Consider the following 13,189-nt stretch of genomic DNA (forward strand, 5'->3'; position numbering starts at 1 on the left):
CACTCTGAAGGCCATCTTGGTCCATTTTCCTCACTGATGGAAAAAAACAAAAATTCTGTATTTTGTGCCATTAAAATGTGTATGTGTGCGTATAAATTTGTATGCATTGTTATTGATTGCAGGGCAATTCATGATGTTAAAGCCACAGATCTGGGATTAGGGAAAGTAAGATTTAAGGCAGAAGTAGATTTTGATGGACGAGTTGTTACAAGATCATATTTGGAAAAACAAGATTTTGACCAAATGCTACAGGTAAGTTTATGTATTTGCTGTTTTCTTATATAGTCAAATGTTAGAGAAATTACTTTTTCAGTAAATAAAATGAAACTTTCACAGATCTTAAAATCACTTCAGCTTTCAACTTCCTAGGGTTCCAAAACTTGACAGAGACCATTTTATTTGCTGCAGAGTGGGTTGGGGGAGACAGCAGCAGAGCAAACTACTGTTCAGGTGCTTGTCACATGCTAGGCGTTTTATATTTGTTCTCTGATACAGTCTCAAAAGCGCTGTGAGGTAAAGAAATAATATTTTCAGTTTTATACGTAGGCAGATTAAGACACAGAAGGATTAAATAACTTGTCTAAAATTGCAGAGCCACAATATGGAGTCAGATGTGAATTTAGATCTCTGTGATTCTACAACCCATGCTTTTATATTAAGAATTACATTTAAAAGAGAACTTAGAGGATAAGTAACGAACAGTGCAAAGGTTACCACTTGCCTTTGTCAGATCTTTACATTTTACTGTATTTGCTTAGGATCTTAAAAAGAGAAATAAATTGTTACAAAAATGGGTGAAGCCCTTGTTTTCTCCTTCTAGATCCCATTCTTCTTCCTTCATCCCTAGAACTAAAAATTGTTTTGAATTTAGTACTGTCATTTCCATTTAGTTTTTATACTTTTCAACAGATTTTTCTTAGCACAGTATATAGTGTAGCATTTTTGGATATTTCAAAATTGATACAAATGGTATCATACCATCTGATTTCCTCTATAGTTAGCTTAACAGCATGATTTTGAGATTCCTTCATATTAATATATATGTGTAAACACACATACACTTCTAATTAATTTAATTGCTATATAATATTCTCCTATGAATATACTGCAACTTATTTATCCAGTCTCCATTTGATGGACATTTATGTCCACAATGGCATTCTCATGTGTTTTCTTGTTCAAATGTGTAAGAATTTCTTTAGGGCACTATACAGCTAGATTTAAAATAGTTGGGCTATTGAGTAAACTTGGGGCTCCTGGGTGGCTCAGTCGGGTGAGTGTCCACCTCTTGATTTTGGGGTGAGTGTCCACCTCTTGATTTTGGCTCAGGTCTTCATCTCAGGGGTCGTGGGTCGTGAGTTCAGGCTCTGTGTTGGGCTCCACGCTGGGTGTGGAGCCTACTTCAAAACAAAACAAAACAAACTTACCTTCAACTTCCCTAGGTATTGGCAAATTGTTCTCCAAAGTGTGTCAATTTAACATCCACCGTCAGTACATCAAAGTTTCTGTTGCTTCACATTCTTACTAGATGGTATTGTATTGACAGTTTTGAATTTTTGTCATTATGATAGATGTGAAAATTACAATTTATATTTAATTATAATTTCTATTCCCCCCGGTAGTAGTAGTGAGGTTAGTAAGCATTGAAATTTATTGACTATTGGGACTTCCTCTACTGCTTGCTTATTTAGTTAATTTCTGTTATTCTGACAAATTAATAAACATTTTATTTTTAGTGTGCTGGACACTAATCCTTCCTCAGTTGTGTATATGCAAATATCTTTTACTAGTTTGTGATTTACCATTTCACTTTGTTATTGTACAGAAGGTTTAATGTGTTTTTTAACTTTATGCCCAATTTATAATCTTTTTCTCCAGGCTTTTTATTATCTTGCTTGAGAAATACTTCCTTATTCCGGTATCATAAAGATATTTTTTATTCTAAATGTTTTGTAGTTTGTTTTCTGCCCTTAGTTCTTAAATTCACTTAGAATTATTTTTTTCTTTAATGATTTAAGGTAGGGGTTAAATCTTTTTTTCCTGTAGAAAAATAATTGCCCTGACACTGTTTATTGAATAGTCTGTTCTTTTCCCACTGATTTAGTAATGCTATCTCCGTGAAATATTATACTTAATTTTTTGTTGAATTAAATTTTTTTTAGAACTAGGTGATCCATCACCTTTAGCATGAAAGTTTTTCATTAAACTTAATGGTGTTTGTTATAATTTTTTAAAGAAATCATCAGTGTACTACTACGATTTTTTAAAAAGTTATTTTGTTTTCTTGCTATTGCTTTCTTTGTAGGAAATTCAAGAAGTGAAAACTCCTGAAGAACTAGAGACCTTTATGCTTAAACATGGAGAAAATATTATTGATACTTTAGGAGCTGAAGTAGATAGACTGGAGAAAGAACTGAAAGTAAGATGTATTCATAATAAGCATAATGCCGACTATTTCTGAAGTACTTACTCTGTGTCAGAACACTATGCGGATTGTATCACGTGTATACGTTTATCTTCTCAGTAACCTCATGGTGTATGACTAGTAATTGTGAATGAGAAAAATCATTGGGTTAGAGAAGTTGGGTAATTTACTCAAGGAAGCAGGAGATTGGGATTCGAACCTTCGTTGGTCAATTCAAAATACTGTGCTTTCAACCACTATCCTATAGTGCTTGCTTAGTTTCTAAAGTAGCTAAAGGTTTTTTGTTTGTTTTGAAGTAAAAAGCATTTTGAAAGTTTCTAGAGAAAGGTGAAAGGGAAAGTAGATTCTCTTCAAAAGTTTGAAAAACAGACTGTGACCTTGAACATACACACATCTTCCTTTTACTCCGTCATCATTTTATATTTTCTTTTTGCTTCTGTTCAGTTGGGGATCATTACAACCTGTTGGTTTTTTACTGAAATATTACTTGATAAGATTATTTTAAAAAATCTCAGTCTTCTCAAATTGTCATTTATTGACTCTTGAGTTCAGGTTATCGCAGTAAATAAAACTTAAATGATCTTTAACATACATAGCTTCTTGAAGGCAATGCATTTTCTTCAGCTGATATTGACCATTCTTTAGTTTTGTTAAAAATTGAAGGGAAATAAAAATTTCAGGGAGACATTTCTGTCACTACTATTTTTTCTTTCAGACTCTAGGTGCCAGAGTAATAGAAGCACTTCAAATAATATTATTATGTTTATGTTAATACTATAGTTCACAACATGATTTTCAAGTTTGTAGATGAGCAGTTCTCAAATATTTTCATTTTAAGATTCTTTATATTCTTCTTCTTTTTTTTTTTAATGATTTTTTATTATATTATCTTAGTCACCATACAGTACATCCCCGGTTCTTTATATTCTTAAAAATTATTCAGGAGCCAAAGAGCTTTTATTTATTTGAATTAATATTTATTAATATTTACTAAATTATATATTAAAACTGAGAGTTCAAAAAATACTCATTTAAAAAGCTATAACAATAAACTATTACATGTTAATATAAATAACATTTTAATGAAAAGTAACTATATTTTCCAAAATGAAAAAAACAGTGAAAAGAGTGGTATTGTTTCACATTTTTGCAAAAATCTAAGACAGCTAGATTCCCGTATCTGCTTCTGCATTCATCCTGTTGACATATATTGTTTTGGTTGAAGGATATGAAGAAAAGGGAAAAGGGAGGAAGTATTTAAAAGTATTCTTATAGCATTTTCAGATAATTATGATGTTCTTTTTGGATATTACACCAGTACCTGACAGCTGTAGCCTCTTAAAGCTTTGTTGCAATGTGGAATCTGAAACTATATCAGAGAATTTTTCATAAACTGTTTGTGAAGTTAGGGGCACAGTCCACAAGGTCACCCCTCATTTCTGACACCAATTGCAAATTTCAAGGGGTTCCTCATATCACCCTCAGGTTTGATAATTCACAAAAAGGACTCACAAAACTCACTGAATGCTCTTACTTATTTATCTTTAAAAGATTATTTATTTTAGAGAGGGAAAGAAAGAGCACGAGTGGGAGAGGGAGAGAGAATCCCAAGCCGACTCTACACTAAGTGTGGAGCCCAATTTGAGGCTTGATCTCAAGACCCTCAGGTCATGACCTGAGCTGAAACCAAGAGTCAGGAGCTTAACTGACTGCTCCACCCAGGCGCCCCTCCACTGAATGCTTTTATACTCATGGTTATGATTTATTATAATGAAAGGATACAGATTAAAACTAGCCAAGGGAAGGAGGTGCATAGGACAGAGTCCCAAACACAGAGTTTCAGTTGTTCCCTTCCCATGGAGTCAAAGACACTGTTATTTTCTGGCAGTGATGTGCAGAGATTTTATTGGGGCTCCGTAGTTGACTGCTTGAGTGGCCAACCTTTCATATGCAGCCACTCCAAGGAAAAGACCACACTTTTAGTCCCCAGTCCCTTGTGGATATACAGCAGCTACTGTGTGGCCAAAGATAAAGACAAATTATCAATCAGGACATTCCAAGTGCCTAGAGATCACCTCCCATAGCCAAGGGCCAAGGCCAGACCTCTCTCTAGGTATGATTAATTTTCTGCTATACACTGTTACTTGAAAATCCATTGGTCTATCTTTGTACTTTGAATGGATCTTTTAACTCATGCATGATTCTGGAATGTTATGAATTGGCCATTTGGAAAATACTAATTCCCTGAATTTATGCATATCTTTCAAATGATGATACATTTCTAAGTATTCGGAAGCTGTCGGGGTCATGGTGGTAGATACAAGTTTTTCAGCATTCTGATTTTCATTTGAAACCTTGCATTTTAGCATTAGCAACAAATATTGTTGTTTTCCTTGAAGTAACAGATTTATTTTGTTCATTTTTTAAAAAGATCCCTGCCCAGGTGCCTGGGTGGCTCAGTTGGTTAAGTGACTGCTTTCGGCTCAGGTCATGATCCTTGGTCCTGGGATCAGGTTCCACACCGGGCTCCCCCTGCTCTGTGGGAAGCTTGCTTCTCCCTCTCCTTCTGCCTGCCACTACCCCTGCTTGTGCTCGCACTCTCTCTCTCTCTCTCTGTCAAATAAATAAATAAAATCTTAAAAAAAGAAAAAAGATCCCTGCCAAATGCCCAAATTTGAATAACCATAGTTTGTTAGTTTTTCTTTCAAGTAAAACTGGGGTTTAGATAAGCTCACCTTTTTTTTTTTTTTTTTTTTTTTTTTTAAAGTAGGCTCCGTGTTCAGTGTAGGGCTTGAACTCACAAACCCTGAAATCAAGAGTCCATATGCTCAACCAACTGAGCCAGCCAGGAGCCCTAAATGGTGTTTAGATAAAAAAGTGTCAGATTCAACCCATAATTCAAACAATCTCAGAGGTGTTTTTCCTTGTGACATCAGACTTCAGAAGGGCTTTGGAAATATTTCCCACTTTGTCACAGAATATTTTATTTATTTTTTGAAGATTGTATTTATTTATTTGAGAGAGAGTGTGCATGCGTGAGTGCAAGTGGGGGAGGAGCAGAAGGGGAAGACTCTCAGACTCTGCTGAGTGCAGAGCCTGTGGAAGGCAGATTCCTGGATCCCGAAATCACCACCTGAGCCTCACCACCCAAGCTGAAGCCAAGTTGGTGGCTCAACCAACTGAGCCACCCAGGTGCACTTTCACACACTATTTAAAAAAATGTACTGAAGGGGATGCCTGGGTGGCTCGGTCATTAAGTGTCTGCCTTTAGCTCAGGGCGTGATCCCAGGGTCCTGGGATCGAGCCCCCATCGGGCTCCCTGCTCTGCTGGGAGCCTGCTTCTTCCTCTCCCACTCCCCCTGCATGTGTTCCCCCTCTCGCTGGCTCTCTCTCTCTCTGTCAAATAAATAAATAAAATCTTTAAAAAAAAATGTACTCAAGGATTGAGGTTTAATAAACTGATGTTTTCACTACTCCATTAAGGACATTTTATTTTATTTATTTTTTCATTAAGGACATTTTGTTTTTTAGATCTATTTTAGAAAGAGAGCGTGAGTGGGGGGAGGGGCAGAGGGAGGTGGGCAGAGAATCCCAAGCAGACTCTGCACTGAGTGCTGAGTGGGGAGCCCAACTAGGACCCTGAGATCATGACCTGAGCCAAAATCAAGACTCGGATGCTTAACCAACTGAGCTGCCCAGGCACCCTGATCATGAAGGACATTTTAAAGTGAAACTGGCTTTTTATTTATTTATTTATTTATTTATTTTTAAAGATTTTATTTATTTATTCGACAGAGAGACAGCCCGCGAGAGAGGGAACACAAGCAGGGGGAGTGGGAGAGGAAGAAGCAGGCTCATAGCAGAGGAGCCTGATGTGGGGCTCGATCCCATAACGCCGGGATCACGCCCTGAGCCGAAGGCAGATGCTTAACAGCTGTGCCACCCAGGCGCCCCAGGCTTTTAAAAAAAAATTATGTGTCTGACAATAAAGGAACACAGTGACTATGAGTACAGTTTGGTGTCAGTTACCTTGAATTGTACAAAGATGCCATTATTTTTATCTAGCATTGCTTTTGTATGTCATCAGAGGAAATAGCAGCATTACTAGTAAAGGCAAATAACATCAGTGTTAGTATGAAAATAGTTTTGACCTTGGACTATCCCTTGAAAAGGTTTCAGGGGGAGCCTGGGTGGCTCAGTTGGTTAAGCGACCAACTCGTGATTTCTGCTCAGGGTGGTGAGATTGAGCCTGGCATCCGCATCAGCATCCAGGCTCTGCACTCCGCACGGAGTCTGCCTGAGATTCTTTCTCCCTCTCCCTTTGCCCCTCCCCCTGCTCGTGCATGTTCTCACATGTGCGCGCACATGAGTGCGCGCTCCCGTGCTCACTCTCTCAATCAGTCAATCAATCAGTCAATATCTTGAAAGAAAAGGAAGAAAAGGTTTCAGGATCTTTTGACCACACTTTGAAAAATCACTGTTCTAAATATAATGCAAGATGATTGTTTTTGTGCAGGGTGACATGAGAATAAATAAACTTTGATTTTCCATTCTATTTGTTTTTATTTCCCTGACATGGATAAAATAATGGACTTTTAGACTAAATCTTTATTTTAGCTTTACTCTTCAGTAGAAACAGTAAGTCAGAAGCCAGATCTAAGTTAACAAATCGGTTATTCTTATATTTACTCTCATCATAATCAGATAAATTTATTGTTTTTATTTAGCTAACTTTGTGCTTTGATTAGAAGCTATTAAATCTTCAGTAGACTGAACTAATTCATACGTGTTTTTGAATTATAAGTCTTTCAAACCAAGAAACAAAGTTTAACCCATAATTTCAGTTTAAAAGCCTCTCTAAGTTCATAAGATATAATTTATCTTAAAGTTCTTCATAGTTGAGTCAAACCAAGAGAGTGCATGAATGTAATTCTTGTTTCTTGTTATGAAAATCAGCTGATTTTCTTTTGAAAACTACAACTTTAGCATATTCCTTTCTTTTTAGTATCTAAAAATGTTTGCCCTCTAAGTTTAAATTTAATAATTATTGAATTATTTTGAAAGATCACACTCAGTGATAAAATTTAGCTGTATAGCCATCTCTGTTGAGTAATGCCATTGATCTAATTATTAGAATAGATGGTATTTTTGGCATAAAATCTATAGCTTGGATAGTTCTGTGTAAAAACATGAAAAATAATAGAAGCTAATTTATAAAGTCCCATATTATAAATGTGAAATATATTTTGTTCTTACTTTGAAGTTTTTTTTTTTTTAAAGATTTTATTTATTTATTAGACAGAGATAGAGACAGCCAGCGAGAGAGGGAACACAAGCAGGGGGAGTGGGAGAGGAAGAAGCAGGCTCATAGCGGAGGAGCCTGACGTGGGGCTTGATCCCACAACGCCGGGATCACGCCCTGAGCCGAAGGCAGACGCTTAACCGCTGTGCCACCCAGGCGCCCCATTACTTTGAAGTTCTTTGAACTGCTAATTAAAATTTTTTTTGTTCTATCTCTATATTTCAGTCTGTGGATAGACCCTTCTATCCCTCTATGAAGTTTTTTGTGTTTGGGAGGCAATAATTGTGTTGGGAATTAATGCAGTGGGAAGATGCCATAGTATTTGTAAATTCCTAATAAGTAGTATTCCAGTTAAATGTTCTGCTCTTTAGTCTGTCTTTGACTTCTCGAATTGCATGCTCCTATAGCATTTTCTTGAGTCTGCAGCATTGCAAAATAAATTGCACAGTGTGCTTTTTATCTCTCCATAGTGAGTTTTGGAATAAATTTGTGGTATGTGAAGTGTTTGAGTTGGATAGTGCCTGGAACATAATAAATCATAAGTATTTGTTGAGGGACGCCTAGGTGGCATAGTCAGTTGGGCATCTGACTCTTGGTGGCTTAGATCATGATCTCAGGGTCGTGGGATCTGCTTGAGATTCTCTCTCCTTCTCCCTGTGCTCGCTCGCTCTCTCTCTCAAATAAATAAATCTTTTTTAAAAAATGAGTATTGAACAAATGAATGAAAATTATAAGTTGAGCACCACTTATTTTCATTTCTATTTAACAATATTTATTCAGTTTCTACTATGCACATGATCTCTTTTTAGGCACTAAACATTAACATTTAAAATTTTTCAACAACTTGGTTTCTGCCTGCCTTTCCAGCCTCCTCACTAATCCTGCCCTTTTTGCAGCTTCTGTGGCTAACTACACAGTACTGCCAGTACATACTTCTCGAGCTCCCTGACTTTGCTCATGCTTTTTCTTCTGTCTACGTCCTCTTCATCATCTCTCTGGAAAACTCACTACTTTCAAGACTTGTTTAGATAATATATCCTTAGTGAAGTCTTGCTGGATCTCATGAGTTAAAGTAATAGATCTGACATTTTTGTTCCCAGAGTTAGCATTATAGTACATCGTAATGGTCAGGAGCTTGGGGTCTGGAATTTATCCTGGCTTCATCACTTCTAGCTACGAAACTTTGGGCAGGCTAGTTAATTTCTTCAGACTTCAGTTTTCCCATATGTAAAATGGAAATGATTGAGTTATTCGAGGATTTTAAAACATACACATGCACGTGAAACCCCTTACTTAGCACAGTACTTGACACAAGAGTAACTGCTCCTTAAATGTTAACTCTTATTATTATTAGCTCTAATGCTATAACTCATAGATGGGTATTGATATACTTGGCTCCCTAGCTAAACTGAGTCCCTCAAGGTCAGGAACAGACTTATTTAATAATCCTAGCTCCACTTTCTAGCACAGTGCCTGGCCCAAAACTATATGTGTTGTTGCTAACATATATGAAACAAGTGAATATCAGTTTATTTCTTCTGCTTATTCTTGTCTTCCAGTGATTTTCTTTTTACCCCAAATGCGTATATTTCCAAAAGCTTTGCAATGTTTGGCACATATGAGATTCTTAATACATTATTGTATTAACGAACATATGAACAAACTCAGGGAGGTGGGGCTGCTTACCATGCTGTTCATAGTGTGTAATATTCCTCTGTTGATTTTTATCTTGCTAACATGCTACCATGAAATTGTTTGACCATATGTTTTCCGTGGCTTTAGTGATCTAAAGGAATAAAAGGAAACAAAATTCTGTCTTGCAATGAATAATGTGGCGGTGATTTTTCCTTCCAGAAACGAAATCCTGAAGTTCGACATGTAGATTTGGAGATATTATAGATTTGATGGGGTGAATCACCTTGGAGGAAGCCTTGGAAACAAGTCTGGCGAGCCTGCTCTCCCACACCAAAGGAGTCCATGCCATTCAGAAGCTGTTTTTTTAAGATGGAGGAAATATTCAGTGTGAAGGGCAATTCAGCAGTCTATAGACCTAATACTACTTCATACTTCTAAGAGACATATTACAAGTTGAATCAATTTGGAAATCACGTCTTTATGTTTCAGTAGGGAACATTTTAGTTATTTAAATTGTTCATAATTTTTCATGTTACCCTGTCAGTGTGTATTGTACCTTGCAATCATGTTTCCTTTCTTCACATCGGTAAAAATAAGCAGCATCCATAGGACTATGATTTTTAATTTTGTGACCACTGAAGATTTCACTCCATCAACACCTGCCAATCTTGAACATTCTGGCTAAATCTTGGTTTTTGAACAGTCACTCTGTTTTTTTCCTTGTAGAATGTGGAAACTATTTCTACATAATTCTGCCCTGGGTACTAAGAGGAGCACTCTCCTAACCTAGTTATCCATAAATGTTCATTCCAGAAATGGCTTAGTTACTGAATTGAAGGGAGACATGTCAGTCCACTCTTTTAGGTTATAGTAGTTGCCATTTTGTAAAATTTCTGTCTCTTCCCTAGCCTTTTTTGTTTAGTTTAATTTTTCCAGTGTAGGAGATACAAAAAACTCTAGATGTTTCCATAGGCCAGTTTGATGGCTGGTTTTTTTGTTTTTGTTTAACTGGCTTCGGTGCCATAATGTGTATTTACTAGGAGGTAATGCATTTATAAGCGTTTTAACATTCTGTAAAATGAACTAGAAGTATTTATAATTTTACAGACAGGACAGCATTTTATTTTTAATTTATTTAAAAAGGCACTACTCATGTAAATCTGAACTGTGGGGTATTTCTTGCTTTAAAAGAGAAGTAAATCTCTTCTTTATGCGGAAACTTGTGGCCATGATTTTGTATAATATCATAGTCAGTAGTGTGTCTGTAACGTGAGTTTCTTGCAGTTATAAATGGGCATTTAACATAATATATGGTTAAAACATGATGTAAGTAGCTTTCTAGTGATCATAAGGTATCATGGTGAAAAAACATACAATTCAATAATGAAAAATTTAGTGCAAAACTACAGCTGTGTCTCCATTCATCAAAACAACTCATATGCACTTTAAATTGGTCAGGTAGTAGTGAGCGTTGTCCAGGCAGCAGTGAGCGTTGTCCAGGCAAGAGCGGTGGCTGGGTGATTTCTTGGCTGGATAAGTGAGTGTTTGACCTAAGGACCTAACTAATTGTATGAGGTCAGCGTCTAAAAACTTACTTAGATTGAAGTTTATGAATCACAGCAAATTGTAATGCTGGAAACAAGAAATAAACATTTGAGTAAAGGGTTTGTAATGGTAATTTTTTTATCTAGAAATGTCATTTATTGGAAAATTATGAAAATTTATATCAGTGTACATTTTTTTACCATTACAGAGCATTTTGCATCTTGTACATTTTAAGTGAAATAACATTCCAGTTTTATTTTTGAAGGTACAAAATTGTTACATACACACACACACACACACACACACACACAGAATTTGATTCTCTTCTTATAGTTTCAAATTCTTTACGCCCCCTTTTTAAACCTTTTTTGACCCATTATACTTCACTCTATACTTCTAATGTCTTCTTCCCTCCCCTTCCCTCTTCTCATTTGTTAGTCCATGTCACTGCCATATGGGGAAGGTACCAAATTATATCCAATTTCCTCCCAGTAAAATTACTCTGAAAAATTTCATATAGCTACATGAGAGTAATTAACTCATTTAGAAAAAAACATCAAAGTTGGTGTGTACAAGTTATTCTAAGTGGTAGATTTTTTAAGGACTCCCTAAAAGAAACCAATTCCTGGTACTTCTTTGACAAAGTTTTCTAATCTGATTTTGATTGAGGTCATACCTATTCTTAATAATAGAAGGCTTATGTTACTGTCTTTTCTTTCCATTTCTGTTCTGCACTGCTTTTGTAAAGTTTAACAAAATTTGACATAAAGATGTTCGGCATTATCTAAGAATTTGAGTATTTCTGTGGAATCAGGAAATGTATGCTATCACTGCTCTGTTTTTTTTCTCCTTTGAAACTAGAGTCCAATTTGAATTTTTAAAACCAGAGAATTTGAGCCTCTTTTTTTTAAAAATAAGAGAATATCTAGTTCAGGTTCTTGTTTTTGTGTTTTTCCAAATTAATCTACTTTAAGGCTTGACCTGATGATGCATAGCATTTGAACATGTAAGCATATAAATCTTAATATTTTCAAGGGAAATAGCTTCTGTGATAGAATACTTGCAAAAGCAATGTTGGACAGTGAAAAGAGCAGTCAAGGGCCCATGACTCTGACTTGTACTAAGCTGACCTCAGGAACTCAAAGGTGAAATATGTTTGTTTCAGCCCTGGCTGAGAATGGATCTCCAATCAGCTGTAAGTAGTAGGCCCCAGACTGTGTCAGGTGGCACAGTTTTTAGACTGTGGCAGTTGGGAGGATGAGGGAGACCTATTTTTAAGTGGACCGTCTTGGTGGCCAGTAATATCCAGTGCCAAAGAGGGAGATTCCTGAACATGTACTGAGGAAACTGAGATAGGATTAGACTGGGAAGTTTTCAGATTTTTTTCAGAAACAAAGTTAATCTCTGCGTACATCCTCCTACCCACACACCAAATAACAAATACCCAGAATAACAGAATGGCAGAAGACTTGAATTTTGGGTATATGATTTTAGTGTTACCTTAATTATCCCATAATTTGGAAAATGCTTTTTGCTAAAATTACACCATCTAAAGGAAATGACTTAAGTTTTAAATCTGATAACTTTTTGAGGTAGAATGCTGGAAACTACAGAAAATTGCACAGGCATTTAGAATTTATACTCTCTTTCTTAGATTGCATTTGTCAAGCTTTGGCATTTCTTTTAAATGTGATGACCCCCAATTTGCCAAACTGTCAGAAGTCAGTGAAGCAAAGAATTGAAGGTAAAATGTTGATTCAAAGATTCTCTCCCCTAAATCCCTCATCCCTGTGTCTGAAATGGAAATTTGGAAGGCATTATGTAGAAGATTGGTCTGGCAGCCTTTATGTTTGCATTAAGTTTACTAGTATCCCTAGACTTTGGCTTTATGGAAAAGAAAATTTTTGTGTCTATTATATTGTATTTCATCTCTCTGATTTTGCTGGCAGATTAAGATAGTCCTGGTCCCTCAGGATGCTTTTTCCTTAATAAATATCATTGTAAGTAAGAGCAGTTCACTTATTAGTTTGTTTGTTTTTTCCTCCTCCTGATAAATGTTTCGTCAACTTAAATCCTCCTTTATTTCATGTACTAATAAGAACTAAACTGTAAACTGTAGATTGATATATTTTATCTTAAAAATGCCTGTATTTTTGAACAGAATTTATTTTTCATTAAGTATGCTTGATTAGTTTGTAAGTTTCCTGGTTTTACAAAACCAAAATATAACAACTCTTAATCATTTTATAATCAGTTTTCAGGATAAGGAGAACGGTTATGAA

The 13,189-nt window shown here is 35.9% G+C and overlaps 1 protein-coding gene across 1 annotated transcript in view; it reads left to right on the forward strand.

Moving 5' to 3' along the window:
• The window catches only part of SLC30A9 (solute carrier family 30 member 9), an 83,363-nt gene extending 70,443 nt beyond the window's left edge, over positions 1 to 12,920 (forward strand). Inside the window, exons 16-18 of the mRNA XM_026508807.4 lie at positions 123 to 252; positions 2,306 to 2,419; positions 9,582 to 12,920. Of these exons, the coding sequence (XP_026364592.1) occupies positions 123 to 252; positions 2,306 to 2,419; positions 9,582 to 9,626 (289 nt within the window). The 3' untranslated portion in view covers positions 9,627 to 12,920. The remainder of the gene's footprint in view (positions 1 to 122; positions 253 to 2,305; positions 2,420 to 9,581) is intronic.
• Positions 12,921 to 13,189: the final 269 nt, after the last annotated feature.

This window comes from Ursus arctos, unplaced genomic scaffold, assembly GCF_023065955.2.
Source record: "Ursus arctos isolate Adak ecotype North America unplaced genomic scaffold, UrsArc2.0 scaffold_9, whole genome shotgun sequence".
NCBI classification, from domain to species: Eukaryota; Metazoa; Chordata; class Mammalia; order Carnivora; family Ursidae; genus Ursus; species Ursus arctos.